Here is a 16,600-nt window from a genome sequence, read left to right on the forward strand (position 1 = left end):
CTGGTGACCTATACTCCACCCAGACGACTCCCTGGGGCCTAGTCATGGCTAACTCTCCCCTGACCAGATCTCTCAGCAGCAGCCACACTAGGCATCTGTTGCAGTCTTTCTGAAAAACTCTTTAGCAATTCTAGTCAAGCTCAGGGATGTCAGAGACACAATGGGAGAAACTGAGTTGTGCGGCTTCAGAGTGAGGGCCATCTTCCCATATGGCTGACAGGCAGCCCATTTCTTGTGTCAAGCCCTCCCTCTGCATGGCCAAATCTCAATATGCTTTAGCCTAGTGAAGTCTACTAGCTCCACCCTGACAACTCCCTGAGAACCCACCATAAAGGCTCCAGGTGGGTGGTGGTTGGCATTGGCGTACCTTGACACTTTTGCTGAGTGGCCTCAGATGCAGCACTGGTTTGAGTTTGACACTGTACGAACCTGGTGAACACCACCCACACCTACTTGGTAACTCCCTGAGAACCAGTCTTGTACAACTCACGTACTACCTGAGGTTCTTTCAGTGGCTGAGCGTAACAAGCAACCAGTAGGTGGCACCAAGTGCCTTGAAACTTTTTATGACCTCACACTGGTCCGGAATGGGTGGCAGCTGGCCTTGGTTCACAGCCTGGTCACTTCCATGAACACCCAGGCCTAGCAAAGGTAGCTCCCAACCATGGATTGCTCTGTAGCACCTATAAGGTAGCTCTGGGCTGGTTACACGTAGCATCTAATTTTGACCCGTATCAGAGTTCCTCCGAAGAAGTTCAAAAGCCAACACAACTGAGGGGCTGGGTTCAGACCACAACACACCACTACTTGATTAGCTCCATAAGTGGTGCACCCAAAGAGAGGTCTTGGCAAGCACCAGACCATGCTGAGGTGAATTCCAATTCCTGAGATCAGTCTATTGCACAGAACCATGTACATAAACTTGATCATGAACAACCCTCACAGCCAGATAGTCCCACCCATAGATGTGCCAACAGCAATCAAGCCTCAACTACAACAGAAGGACATACATAACTGACACTATAAAGTCCTGGAGACCCTGGGTCAGGTGATCACAATGACTACACCACACTGGGACTTATAGGACATACTATATAAGGCCACTATAACAAGACTGGGAGACATAGCAGATCTACCTAATAAACAGAAACAGACACTGAAAGGCACCCAAAATGGGGAAACAAAGAAACAAGCCCCAAATTAAAGAAGAAATCTCCAGAAAAAGGACTGAATAAAATAAAGGAAAGCAATCTACCAGATACACAATTTGAAACAATGGTTATAAAAATGTTCAAGGAAGTTCTTTATTTCTGAGAAAGTTAAGGCAGAAATAAATAAAACTCGGTAAGAACTTCAACAAAGAAATACTAACCATAAAAAAAGCACACCAAAAAAAAAAAATCAGTGATAAAGAATACAATAATTGAAATTAAGAATGCACTAGAAGAAATCAACTGCAGATTATATAAAGCAGAGGACTGAACCAGCAATTTGGAAAACAAGATAGAAGAAAACACCTAATCAGAGCAGTTAAAAGAAAAAAGAGTTTAAAAAATGAAAATAGTTTATTGGACCTCTGAGAAAATATCAAGCAGAACAATATATATCTCATAGGGGTAACAGAAAGAGAAGTGAGAAAGCAAGAGATTGAGCACTTATTTGAAGAAATAATAACTGGAAACTTCTGTTATCTGATGAAAGAAAAATACAAACAAGTCCAGGAAGGGCAGAGAGTTGCAGAGATTACTAATCCAGATGGATTCACACAAAGACACATCATAAAAATGGCAAAGGTTAAAGACAGAGAATCTTAAAAACAGCAAGAGAAAGGCAGTTTATTTACCTACATGGGTGCTCCCATAAGATTGTCAGCAGATTTCTCAATAGAAACCTTTCAGACCAGAATAGATAGGCATGAAATATTCAAACTGATGAAAAGCAAGGACCTATAACAAAGACTACTCTATCCAGCAAGGCTATAATTTAAAATTAAAGGAAAGATAGAGAAGACGGAAGTAGAGTAGGTGGGAGCTGTGCTCCCTAGCTCATGCACCCAACTGAAACATTTACCTAGTTTTCGGAAAATAAAAAGTGAAAAGGAAACAATCTTAGCTGATATGAAGACTGGAAACTAAAGTGTTCAGAGGATATTTCAAAACGGGCATTAAGGAGGTTTTATAGTCCCTCCCCGTTCCATAGTCTCCATTCTGGGCAGGCAAGGCGCGCCCCCAAAGAGGCAGAAGCAGGGCGCACAAGAACCACACTGCCCCCGATTGAAACGCAGTCCACACAAGTGGTGGATCCTTGGGCTAAGGGGTCACAGAACTGCCCAGAGACCCCTGAGGAGAGACTGGAAACGGAGGCGTTGGGGAAAGAACGGGAGGAGGAACCAGGGAGTCCCGACTCCTTCTCCTTTCCATAGTCCCCAACACAGTCAAAGTCAAGGAACACATAGCAAGGACTCATGGACAAAACCAAAGGGGAAGAGTTGAGGGAGGGGGGAGGGGGCAAGCTAAAGTGGTGGGGGATAGGCAGAGACAAATGTATTTGAAAAAATAAATAATTTTAAGGAAATACATAACAGAATTAGAAAAAAAGAAAAAAGAGGTTTATAGGCAGACCAGGAAGGTCCCTAGGCATGGCACCAGAGACTTTAGCTGCTGTGGGGACATCGGAGGAGAGCAGAGTCAGTGATAGAAACCTATCAGCTCTCTCCCCTACAAGGGCGAGGGAATCCCAGATCCTAGCTAGGAGAGGCTTAAGCACATAAAGTTTCTGGTTGAGGGGGTAAAAAGGAAGCAATTGTGCACACGGCTGGTACTGCACCCAAGCTGGGGAGATGGACATCAGCCCGGACACTGCCAGAGAATGGGGGGAATCCTGGCAGCACCTGGAGCTGGGGGAAGAGGTGGGCCACAACTGGCTGTGTCTGAGATAAGACTCTGAACTTGCCAGAGTGTAGGAGTGTGTGGAAAGCAAGTCAGTGGGTTGGAGCAGCAGCAGTGCCAACAGAGAATTTTTTCAAAAGGGGAACTAAAGCACACTGGACAGGGACTTTGTGCATGCAGCTGCCAGGCCAACAGGGAAGGAGAACTGAGGGTGCTCCAACTCAGTGTACCTCATGGATTGATCAAATGGGTGCAAAGTGAGGTGGTTTATTGGTGCCAACCCAGGGCAACTGTGCAGAGGAGAGAGTGTAGGCTGCATAGTACTCCGAGGGTGTGGGCTAGAAACTGGGCACCTGTGATTACTGAAGCCCAGACTGAGTCCCTTTCCTTGCTGAACCAGTGAAACAGCTGAAAGAGAAAACAGAGCCCAACCTGTCACCAAGTGTAGGAGCTGGGAACACCTGCAAAACCAGTGGGCAGGCTTAACAACAAGCTAGGGACTTTTTTTTTTCCTTTCAAGGGTGAGACAGTAAGACCTGAAGCTGAGAGAAAACCAGAGACAGATCCAGAAAGAAGTCAGAAGGTGAACACCAACAGCTGAGACAAGTATCAATTGCTCTTCAGCAGAACTTGTATGTCTCTTTAAATTTCTTTTCATTTTTTTAGTTCTTTTTATTTGCTTATTCTCCTTTCATATTGCATTTTTCTTCTTTCACTTCACTTATATTCCAAACAACATACTACTCTTGGTCTTCTACTTTTTATTCTTTTTATTCAGACCATATATTTCTTATCATACTATTGTTGTTCCAAATCCCACATGGCACCGTTACCTGGTCTTAATCCCTTTCGCCATCTTCATGAGCTTTATTATTGTTGTTGTAAACTTTATTTTCTCTTATACTATGTCATGTTCCTATCCCTTACACTTGCCATATCTCATCCATCTAACCTTGTGTAAGCACTATTCTTTCTTAAGTCAGTTCTCTTTCTCCCCTTGCATGAGTCTTATTTCTTTTCCACCTTTTATAAACAGTGGATAGTTTGGCAAGGTACCATGGTTATTGCTGTACTTCTCCAAAGGAACTCCAATTTGTTCATTACCTGTACTTTAAATCCCATAGGATACTCTCCCCTTCTTACTCCATTTTGCCTTCCCCCATCCCTGATCAGTTGAGTGAAGAATTTTATTTCATTTTTCCCCCTCTGTCAACTCCTTACTCTTACTAGTTTGTTTTCCCCACGCTCTCAAAATCATTTTTCTTTACAGCAGACATCTCATATTCACTTTTCATGTTTGTACAATATTCTTATTCCCCTTCCGCCTTTATTAAGCTCCAGTCAGCTGTCATTGCTATTGACCCTGCTGTAGTTTTCTGCAATTTTGCTCCCATTGGTGCAATACCCTTTCAATTTTACTTCAGACCTCATTGTATACTCTTCTCTTTTCTTAACCCATTGTTCCCATTGCCCTTTTGTGTTTTACTTAAGATTTAAATTTTGTTCTCTCCCTTTCTTTGCCCCAGTTCTTTATCTGCTATTATCAATTCTCCACCCTTTTACCACTCAACAACATTTTCCCCTCTTATAGTCATCTCATTTTCCCTATGTCACAGCTTATAATATCTGTACTCTCTCTTCACCTTTATTAATCTTTGCTCAATTGCAGCTGAGATTGATGATGTGGTATGGGGGTTCTCTTTGCTGGTGTAGGTTTGGTTGTCTGGTAATACTGCTTTCTTAACCAACACCTGTACATACAAGACGAGATGGCGGCTGTGACTACCAGTAAGCCTGCTGGAGGAGAGAACACACCAACAAAAAAGCCACCAACAAGCAAAGCCCAAATATGACAAGAGAGCCCACAAAAAACAGAAGAAAGGACAACCCTAGGGCATCCAGACAAGGAGATCAATGGGACTTCACCACTGAGTCCCACAGGACTCCTACCACAGAAGTCCACCCCAGGAAGACAAGCAGGCAAAGCAGAGCAACCTGAGATGAAGAAACAACCAAAAAGTGTCACCTAAAATGGGGAAACAAAGAAACAACCCACAACTGAAATGAATAGAAGAACTCCCAGTAAGAGAGCTAAATGAAATTGCAGCAAGCAATCTATCAGACATAGAATTAAAAAGATTGGTTATAGCGATGCTCAAGGAACTCAGTGACAACTACAAGGAACTGAGTGGGAACTAAAAAGTAAAAAAAAAAGAAAAGAAAAAGAAATAGAAAATATAAACAAGAACCAGGAAGAAATGAATAATACAAAATCTAAAATAAAAAATACACTAGAAGAAATTACAAGCAGTCTGGATGAAGCAGAGGACAGAATTACTAAGCTGGAAGACAATGTAGAAAGAAATACTTAGGTAGAGCAGCTGCGCACACACACAAAACTAAAAAAATATGAAGATAGCTTAAGGGAACTGCAAGACAACATGAAACGGAACAACATTTGAATCATAGGAATACCAGAAGAAGAAGAAGAAGAAGAGCAAGGGGTAGAAAACTTGTTTTAAAACATATTGACAAAAAACTTCCCTCACCTGGAGAGGGGAAAAGTCACACAAGTTCAGGAAGCACAGGGGGTCCCCATCAAGATGAACCAAAAAGGGCTACTCTAAGATACATCATAATTTAAAATGCCAAATTTCAAAAACAAAGAATCTTAAAAGCAGCAAAGGAGAAACAGATAATAACATACAAGCAAACTCTGATAAGGATAGCAGACTAACTTCTCCACAGAAACACTACAAACCAGAAGGGAATGGCAATAGGTATTCCAAGTAATGAAAAGCAAAGTCCTGTAAATAAGACTACTCTGCCTAGCAAGGCAGTCATTTAAAATGGAAGGTGAAATAAGCAGTTTCCTAGACAAAAGAAGGTTAAAAGAATACACCTCCACAAATCCAGCATTGCAAAATACACTAAAGGGACTGCTTTCAGAAGATGAAGAAAAAGAGTAAGAGAGAAAGGAACACAGGTACAAAAGGGAAAAAAGTGAATGAGTAAGTTTGTTTATTCACATGAATAAATCTAGGAGCTGGTTCTTTGCAAAGACAAAATTGACAACCCTTGAATGAGACTTATCAAGAAAAAAGAGAGAGGAGAGAGAAAAGATGGCGGAGGAGTAAATGGGAGTCATGCGGACCTCCTCCCAAGACCAAAGTGGAATTGAGACTAAATAGTGGAGAAATCACCTGGAAAACAATGGAACAATAGAGGGAGAGAAGCCTTGGACATGCGGACAGACAGTGGAATCAACTTTCACACATCTGAACGGGTGAGAAGTGCGGTGGAGGCTGGAGAGGGTGGGCTGGGCACCCATGGGCAACAACACCAGAGGGACATCGAAACAGCCAGTTGGATCCACCTAAGAAGAGGGTCTGAACCATAAACAGGGACCCTGAGACTACCGCAGCTGAAACCAGGAAAACACACAGAAAAAATGCAACTCAGAAAAGCTTAGGGGCACTCTCTGCCAGAGACAGGTGGCTGGAGATGCAAAGAGACATTTAAAGGGCCAATGCAAAAATTTGCAGTGGCAGCCGCTTTCCTTGATCTCTGGGTAGAGGCGGAGGAGAGTGGACTGGTGCCTGAGGAAAGATTAGCGAGGAAAACTTTGTGAAGAGAACTGAAACGGTGGCCAGCGGAGCCCTGATCATAACTAACCTCCCACTCTGCAGCTACCACCTCGCCCAGGCATATGAGAATCAATTAACCTGTTTTTTGAGCACCCTGCACACAGCTTGTGCCCATATGGGCTAGGGGCTGAGTGCAGTCTGGCCAGAAGAAATAGATGATCCCTGGACAAAGAGGACACACAGCTGCATAGAGATCCTTGAGGAGAGACTGGAGACGGAAGGGTTGGGGAAAGAACTGGAGGATTATCTGAGATCCCCTGAGCAGAGTCCTTCCCCATTCCCTAGTCCCTATTTGCACAGGCAGGCCACACCCCCAAAAAGGCAGAAGCGGGCGTGGCAGCCAGAAGGTGCGGGATTACAACACAGTGCACAGAAATAGTGGATCCCTAGCTGAAGGGGTCACAGAGCTGCCCAGAGACCCTTGAGGAGAGACTAGACACAGAGGCATTGGGGAGTCCCCGTGCTGACTCTGCCCCAGTCCACGATTTCCATCTTACTTAGGCAGACTACTCCCTTGAGTGACAGCAGTCTATAACGGCACAATAGTCCCACCATAAGGAGGCACTGCTCCGCCCTGTGGTGCAAAAGTCTGACAGAAGAGGACAGATAACCAGACTGACAATCACAGGAGTCAGACACAGACAGTAGATTCCTGGAAGGCTCAAACAAACGACCCAAGGTCAGACAGCATCAACAACTGATATTATCAGAGACAGACTCAGAAAGAAAGGAAAAAAATAAATAAAAAGACTTGCCTACTACGATAGAAGTTTAATCCACAAAGTCAGGAAATCTAGATGGATCAATTGAAGCAGAAGCAAATAAATAAAAAATAAACAATAATAGACTCTCACAAAAGTGGAAAGAAAAAGAATTTACCCTCAAATGAGGGGAAAAGAGGACTCCCCACTGAAAGAGCTAAATGAAATACAGGCAAGGGAACTATCAGATACTGAATTCAAAACAATGGTTCTAAGGAAGCTCAATGATCTCACCCAGCTCAAAGATAACTAGGAAATACTGGAGAGAAACTATCAGGATCTTACAGCAAACTATATCAGCCTGGAAAAGGACATAAAAACTATCAAGAAGGCACAAGAGGGTATGAAGAATACCATTCCTGAATTGAAGAACACAGTAGAAGGAATCAAAAGCAGGCTAGATGAAGCCAAGGATCAACACAGTGAAATGGAGGATAAGGTAGAAAAAAGCTCCCAGAAAGAACAAGAAATGGAACAAAGAGTCAAAAAGAATGAAGAGGCATTGAGGGAAATGCAGGACAACCTGAAACGCAATAATATCAGCATAATCGGGATATCAGAAGGAGAAGAAGAGGAGCAAGGGATAGAGAAACTCCTTGAAAAAGTAATGATGGAAAATTTCCCCAATTTGAGGAGAGAAAACGTCTCATGGGTCCAGGAAGCACAGAGGGCCCCATTCAAGAGGGACCCAAGGAGGCCCACCCCAAGACACATCAAATTTAAAATGGCAACTATCAAAGACAAAGAGAGAATCCTCAAGGCAGCAAGGGAGAAACAGGAAGTAACATATAAGGGGGCCCCGATACGGCTAGGAGCTGACTTCTCAACAGAAACACTACAAGCCAGAAGGGAATGGCAACAAATATTCCAAGCCATGAAAAGCAAGGGCCTACAACCAAGACTGCTCTACCCAGCAAGGCTCTCAATTAAAATAGAAGGGGAAATACGGAGTTTCCCAGACAAAAGAAGGCTAAAAGAATACATCTCTACCAAACCAGCACTCCAAGATATGCTCAAGGGACTGGTTTAAGAAGAGGAAGGAGAAGAGTGAGAAAGAGAAAAACACAGGTACAAAGAGAAAAAATGAGTAAGTTCCTATCAGTAATAACTCTCAATGTAAATGGACTAAATGCCCCAATCAAGAGACACGGGGTAGCTGAATGGATAAGAAAACATGACCCACACATATGCTGCCTACAAGAGAACCACCTCAGAGCCAAAGAACTACACAGATTGAAAGTAAAGGGATGGAAAAAAAATATTCCAAGCAAATGGGCAAGAGAAAAAGGCCGGGGTTGCCATACTTGTATCAGACAAAGTAGATTTCAAAACAAAGGCCATAAAAAGAGACCCACAGGGGCACTTTATAATACTTAAAGGAAGAATCCATCAAGAAGACATATACATTGTAAACTTATATGCTCCCAATATAGGAGCCCCCAACTATATAAGGAAATTGTTGGATGATGTCCAAAAAGATATAGACAGCAACACACTGATAGTAGGGGATTTCAACACCCCCCTGTCAAAAATGGACAGATCTTCCAAACAAAACATTAATAAACATATTGTGCAGCTGAATGACACACTGAATCAAATAGACTTAACTGACGTATATAGAACCTTACATCCCAAAGAAGAAAAATACACATTCTTTTCAAAGGCTCATGGCAGTTTTTCAAAGATAGACCACATGACAGGATACAAAGCAAACCTCAGCAAATTCAAGAAAACTGAAATAATACCAAGCTTTTCTCTCGGACCACAAGGCCTTGAAACTGGAAATCAACCTCAAAGAGAAACTTCAAAAACTTGCAAACTCATGGAGACTGAACAGTACACTATTAAACAATGAATGTGTCAATAATCAGATAAGAGAAGAAATCAAAAAATTTCTGGAAACAAATGAAAATGAACAGACAACAGTCCAAAACCTATGGGACACAGCAAAGGCAGTCCTGAGAAGGAAGTTGATAGCAGTACAGGCTTACCTAAAAAGGATAGAAATATTTCAAATACAAGACCTAACACTACAACTTCAAGAACTGGAGAAACAAGAACAAATAAATCCCAGAGCAAGTAGAAGGAAGGAAATAGTCAAGATTAGAGCAGAACTGAATGACATAGAGACAAAAAGAACAATTCGAAGGACCAACCAATCCAGAAGCTGGTTCTTTGAAAAGATAAATAAAATCGACAAGCCTTTAAGCAGACTCATCAAGAAAAAAAGAGAGAGGACCCAAATTAATAATATCAGAAATGAAAGAGGAGAAATAACAACTGATACCACAGAAATACAAAGGATTGTCAGAAACTACTATGCCAAGAAATTTGAAAATCTTGATGAAATGGACAAATTTTTAGAAAAGTATAATCTTCCAACACTGAAGGAGGATGAAACAAAAAGCTTAAACAGACCGATAACAGCTGGGGAAATTGAAGCAGTCATCAAGAAACTCCCGGCACACAAAAGCCCAGGGCCGAACAGTTTCACAGGAGAATTTTACAAAACATTTAAGGAAGAGCTGACTCCTATCCTCAGACTATTCCAAAAAATTCAAAGAGGAGTTGAGACTCCCAGACTGTTTTTATGAGGCCAGCATCACCCTAATCCCAACACCAGATAAAGACCCTACGAAGAAAGAAAACTGCAGGCCAATATGGCTGATGAACATAGACGCTAAAATCCTCAACAAAATATTGGCAAACTGCATCCAGGAACACATTAAAAGGACTGTCCACCATGATCAAGTGGGATTCATCCCAAGGATGCAGGGATGGTTCAATATTCGGAAATCAATAAATGTAATATATCACATGAACAAAAGTAAAAACAAAAACCACATGACCATATCAATAGATGTGGAAAAAGCATATGATTAGGTACTGCACCCATTTATGATAAAAACAGTCAGCAGAGTGGGAATAAAGGGGGCATACCTCAACATAATAAAGGACGTACATGAAAAACCTACAGCCAACATCAAACTCAATGGGCAAAAAGTAAAGCTTTCTGACTAAGAGTGGGAACAAGATGAATATGTCTGCTTTCACCACTTCTATCAACATAGTATTGGAAGTCCTAGCCACAGCAATCAGACAAGAAAAAGAAATAAAATGCATCCAAATTGGAAAGGAGGAAGTAAAACTATCATTGTTTGCAGATGACATGATAGTGTACATAGAAAATCCCACAGATTCCACAAAAAAAACTACCTAGCTAATAACTGAATTGAGCAAAACAGCAGTATACGAAGTCAATATTCAGATATTGAAGGCATTTTTGTACACCAGCAATGAAATATCAGAATCAGAAATCAGGAAAAAAAATCCTATACTATAGCAATGAGAGAGATAAAATACCTAGGGATACGCATAAGCAAGGAGGTAAAAGCCCTGTACTGAGAAAACTACACAGCACTGAATAAATAAATTAAGGAAGACACAAATAAATGGAAGTATCTACCGTGCTCATGGATTAGAATAATTAACATCATCAAAATGTCCATAGTACTGAGAGCAATTTATAGATTCAACACAATCCCTATTAAAGTACCAATGATGTCTTTCACAAACATAGAACAAACATTTAAAAAAATTATATGGAAGCATAAATGACCCTGAATAGCCACAGCAATTTTGAGAAAGAAAAACAAAGTAGGAGGGATCACAATACCTGACATCAAACTATATTACAAGGCCACTGTAATCAAAACAGTCTGGTACTGGCATAAGAACAGACACATAGATCGATGGGAAATAATACCAAGCCCAGAAAATCCATGTCTCTATGATCAATTAATATTCGACAAAGAGTGCATCAGCATAAAATGGCATAAAAATAGCCTCTTCAACAAATGGTGTTGGGAGACCTGACCAGCTACATGCAAAATATTTAAATTTGACTACCAACTTACACCATACACCAAAATAAACTCAAGATGGATAAAATACTTAAATATAAGTCATGACAGCATAAAAGTTTTAGAAGAGAACATAGGTGGGAATCTCTCGGATATCCCACACAGCAGTATTTTCACCAATATGTCCCCTAGTGCAAGGGACATAAAGGAAAGAATAAACAAATGGGACTTCATCAAAATAAGCCTTTACATGGCTAAAGAAAACATCAGCAAAATGAAAAGGGATCCAACTATAAGGGAAAATACATTTGCCAAGGATACCTTGGACAGTAGTTTGATCTCCAAAATATATAAAGAACTCACACAACTCCACTCCAGGAAGACTAATAATCCCATTAAAAAAATGGGCAAAGGACCTGAACAAACACTTCTCCAAGGAGGACATACAGAGGGCCCAGAGACATTTGAAAGGATTCTGATCATCACTAGCCATCAGAGGAATGGAAATTAAAACCACAATGAGATACCACTTCACACCGGTCAGAATGGCCATCATAAACAGATCCACAAACAACAGGTGCTGGCGAGGTTGTGGAGAAAAGGGAACCCTAGTACACTGTTGGTGGGAATGCAGACTGGTGCATCCATTGTGGAAAACAGTTGGAGTTTCCTCAAATGCTAAAAATGGAACTGTCTTTTGATCCAGTGATTCCCCTGTTGGGACTATACTCTAAGAATCCCCAAACACCAATTCAAAAGAACTTTTGCCCCTCAATGTTCATAGCAGCACAATTTACAGTAGCCAAGTGCTGGAAGAAACCTAAGTGCCCATCAGTAAATGAGTGGATGAAAACACTATGGTATATTTACACAGTGGAATATTACGCTGCAGAAAGAAAGAGCTACTACCCTTTGCAACAGCATGGACAGAACTGAAGAGCATTATGCTAAGTGAGATAAGCCAGGAGGTGAAAGACAAATACCATATGATCTCACCTATACATGGAACCTAATCAGCAAAGCAAGCAGCAGGGTAAATATAACCAGTAGCGTTGAAAGAAAGAAGAATCCAACAGTAACACGAGGGAAGGAGGAAGGTGGGGAATAGAGAAAGGAAGGGGAGGGGTCAAGTCCAGCAGCCTGTATGAAGGACCCAAGAACAAAGCCAAAGTAGGAAGGATTGAGGGAGGGAGGTGTGGGTAGGTGGGGTAGGGAAATTGGTGGTGGACAATGAAGACAAATGTATTTGAACAATAAAAAAAAAGAAAAACATTTAAGGGATTGAATCTTGAGTTCAGTCACTAAATAGCTAACAACACAGCCTGTTTTTTATAAATACATAAAAATAATTCTATGCAAAAAAAGAATAAAATCAAAATGCATTAAAAATTTTAATGTTATACTCTAAACCATAAAAATCCGAGAAGAAAGCATAGGCAGTAAAACCTTGGACATTTCTCATATTAATATTTTTTCTGATATATCTTTTCTGGAAAGGGAAACAGAAAAAATAAACAAATGGAACTACATCAAACTAAAATGCTTTTGCACAGCAACAGAAACCATCAACAAAATGAAAATACAACCCACTAAATGGAAGAACATATTTGCTAATGTTTGGTAATGGGTTAATATTCAAAATTGATAAAGAACTTACAAAACACAACACCAAGAAATCAAACAATCCAATTAAGGAGTGGGCAAAGGACCAGAATAGACATTTCTCCAAAGAGGACATACAGATGTCCAACAGACATATGAAAAGATGCTCATGTCACTAATCAACAGAGGAATGCAAGTAAAAACCACAATGAGATACCATCTCACATTTGTCAGAATTGCTATCATCAATATACAACAAACAACAAGTGCTGGTGAGGATGTGGAGAAAGGGTAACCCTTTTGCACTGTTGATGGGAATGCAGACTGGTACACCACTGTGGAAAGCAGTATGGAAATACCTCAAAAAAATAAAAATGGATATTCCTTTTGACTCTGTGATCCCACTTCTAGGCATATATCCAAGGAAACCCAAAACACTAATTCAAAATAATGCCTGTACCCCTATATTCACTGCTGCATTATTTACAATTGCCAAGATATGGAAGCAGCCCAAGTGCCCATCAGTAGATGAGTGGATAAAAATCGTTGTGGTACATTTACACAATGCAATATATTCATCTGTGAAAAAAAGAAGGAAATCTTACCCTTTGCAACTGCAATGGATGGACCTGCAGTGTATTATGCTAACTGAAATAGACCAGTCAGATAATACAATTAATATATTATTTCACTTATGTGTAGAATCTAATTAACAAAATAAACTAACAAACAAAAGAGAAACAAACTCATAGATACAGAAAACTGACTCTCTCAGTGGGTAGGCAGGTAGGAGGACTGGGTAATAAAGCTGAAGGGATTAAGCAAAAAGAAACCTCATAAAATTATTTTAAATAATCAAATAATCAAACTCTTAGTAAAATTTAATATTTATTAGAATTTCTTCTGGTAATAGCACTCAACATATAAGAAAAACAATCCAAGCTGTGTGAGATTTTGTTTTTCAAAAGTGAAAAGTTATGTTTTGCATTTAATGGCAACAAGTGGGACATCCATTTTAAAAATGCCTTTTAAAAAGTATTATTTTAAGAAATATGTGCTGTAATTAACATGATGTGTTTTGTAGAATGAATACATATCTGAATGCCAATGTGAATATGGAAGATTACTGGTATTAAAACCACACTGGAAAACCAAATGTTCTTTTTTTACAAAAAGTAGCATAAAATAATAAGAGACTTGCTATTAAACTCACGAAACTTTCACACATGTAATTTTTCTTTTAAAAATCCCCACCCACCCCACCCTCAGAGAAAAGTGGTAGGTTTGAACAGCGCCATTATATGACAGGTCATTTCTGTGCAATGTGGAAGATAGTTATATAGTCGATAGTAACTTCATAAAGTATACCTTTTGAAGCTTGTCTAGTAAAATTGCAGTATCAAATATATAAAATATTTAACATAAGGCATGCAATAACAAAGTGAAATCATTATAGTTTAAAGTTTTTAAAACTCTTTTTAAAACTTTTGATTCACCAAAGAATAGAGAGGTCAAATACAGTAGCATTCTCATTCTCCAACAGTATGCATTGTATGCTTTTGTTATTTGGAAAATCGTTTGGAGTAGAAAAAAATTAATGCAGTCTAAACAATATTTCTTCTGTCTGTCAGTGTAATATGATTCCTCAGGCAGAACAGTTAGGTGCAGAGCAAGAGTTAAATTTTGGGGAGTTTTGGTGCATTAATCACAGGATTTGCCTCCTGTAAGTATCTCCTCCCTGCACTCTTGTAATCATAGGTGCAGCCATGAGTTTCTGCATAGCGATGGGATGCACAGAAGTTGTTTCCACATCTAAAGCACAAAGAAAGTTTATATCAATAGTCACATTTTTATCAGAGGCTCATCTCTTTTGAAGATCAGAGCTTGACTTCAGGTAGTCCAACACGAGCCCTTTGGTTCTCTTTAGCAATTTCAGCAGTGGTATTTCTCTTCCACTCATAAACAAGCACAAGCACCCCCCAAAAGAATAAGTTAACTGTTTATGACTATGAGAGTTTATAATAAATAACACATTATGGAATGAAATAGAGTATAGTCATTTATGAAGCAGTAAAACTGCAAAAGCTAATAAACATTTCCACTATTTAAATCTGGGAGAAGTAGAAAACCTAACAAAGCCATGAGGGATTTAAAAACTTTTTCTATAACAAGATAAGCTATTTCTATTTGAATAGAATACACTCTTAAAAAGCAGCAGTTATTTTTCATGTCTGGCCTCAATCGAAGTGCAGACACCATCCTTGAAGCATATTAACCAATGCTAATTAAAAAATAATTATTTTTATAAATATATTATTCATCTTTTTTAAAATAAAAGTACATCATATAATTGTTAAAATTTATACATTAATTTTAGTCCTTTGTTAAATTTAAAATAGAATCTTAGAGGACGGGTTCTTTCAAGCTATACTCAAAAAAGAACAAGAATACCTATCATAAGACAAAAAAGTGTACACCACCATTGGTTCAAATCTCCTAATTTAAGGAGCAGAGGAGGTTCTCATGAATTTGGAAATGCATGAACTATCTACTTGTTCTTTACTTCAGCCAATTAGGAGGAGTTAAACTGATGGCTGCTATATGAACGCCATCTTAATAATGTTATAAATAAACAACTTTGAGAACATTTTATGTTGTATCTCTGAGTTGGGTCACCACAAAGAAAGCATCTCAACTTTTTAAGACAACCAACATGCCTGCATTCATAGCTAGTAGCCAGTCCAGTTTTCTTCCCACAATGAAAACAGTGCTTTGTTGTTTTCTTGTTTGTTTGAATAGGGGTTTGCACAGGTGGGAGGTGATGGATACATTCTCCTGTTTAGACAAAGGACACCTTGATTAATACAGGCATAAAATTATAAATGTGAAATACTGTTAAGCAAAAACACAAAACACAAGCACATTTCTATTCTATAGAAATTAATTTGTATTATTTTATATCTAATATTATTTGCAGAATCTATTTTTAAAATATGGTGGGTTTCAACTAACTCTGACTCATATTTTTAGAAGGTTTGTACACACCAACACATTTCCGATTATTTCTAAGGGCAATCAGTATATAGGAAGTGCATCAAACTTGACAGTGAACCAAGAAAAATGTCTGATTCATAATCATGTTTATGAGACCTTTGAGAAATGACATAATATGCAATATAATCATCCTTTTTTTAAAAAACAAAGAAGGGGTACCAAAAAATCATGAAATTGGTCTTTTAGTCATAATTACCCCATAGACATTAAATTCATCAAACCACAAGCAAGTTATTATTCTTTCAAAACTTCAATTTGTTTATTTTTAAGATAACAGAGCATGTATTTTTCTCCCTAGATTTCTAAGTGTTCTAAGGTCAACTCAGTTTTCACATATAAAAAGCATTCTGAAAATTTTAAATGTTATAATTATATAAAATATATTAGCAGCAGTAACTAATATGATTGATTTTACAGTGCTACCTTTTCAAAAAACATTTACTAAATTCTGTATGATTGTAACAACTTGAATTTTCACCTTAAAAATAAGAACATATCTGTTATGACATAAAAAAGAATAAATCTATTTCTGTAATTACTAAGTGAAATACTTTTAGAAATGAGCACATTTCCAACAAACCCCTCATAAGTAGAGAAGCTCAAAGTCACTGTCCACAGCTGTTACAAAAACAGTGCAAATACACAGTGCTTGGTGGCACTCAAAGTCCAAGAGGCATGAAGAAAAGAAAACAAAAACAAGAAGTAATGGGAAAGAAAACTGTTGAGTGTCAGTGGTATGGGTACCTTTCTCCACTACTGATAAAGGTTTGGGAGGTCTGGACTTA

General features: G+C 39.1%; 1 protein-coding gene across 1 annotated transcript in view; it reads right to left on the reverse strand.

Annotated features, from left to right (window-relative positions):
• Window positions 1-14,437: 14,437 nt before the first annotated feature.
• The window catches only part of ZFAND4 (zinc finger AN1-type containing 4), a 105,036-nt gene continuing 102,873 nt past the window's right edge, over window positions 14,438-16,600 (reverse strand). Inside the window, 2 exon segments of the mRNA XM_054576892.1 lie at window positions 14,438-14,573; window positions 15,479-15,596. Coding sequence (XP_054432867.1) covers window positions 14,438-14,573; window positions 15,479-15,596 — 254 coding nt within the window.

The sequence above is a fragment of the Pteronotus mesoamericanus genome, unplaced genomic scaffold (genome assembly GCF_021234165.1).
Source record: "Pteronotus mesoamericanus isolate MK-2021 breed Mesoamerican mustached bat unplaced genomic scaffold, CSHL_Meso_final contig_35, whole genome shotgun sequence".
In the NCBI taxonomy this organism is placed as follows: domain Eukaryota; kingdom Metazoa; phylum Chordata; class Mammalia; order Chiroptera; family Mormoopidae; genus Pteronotus; species Pteronotus mesoamericanus.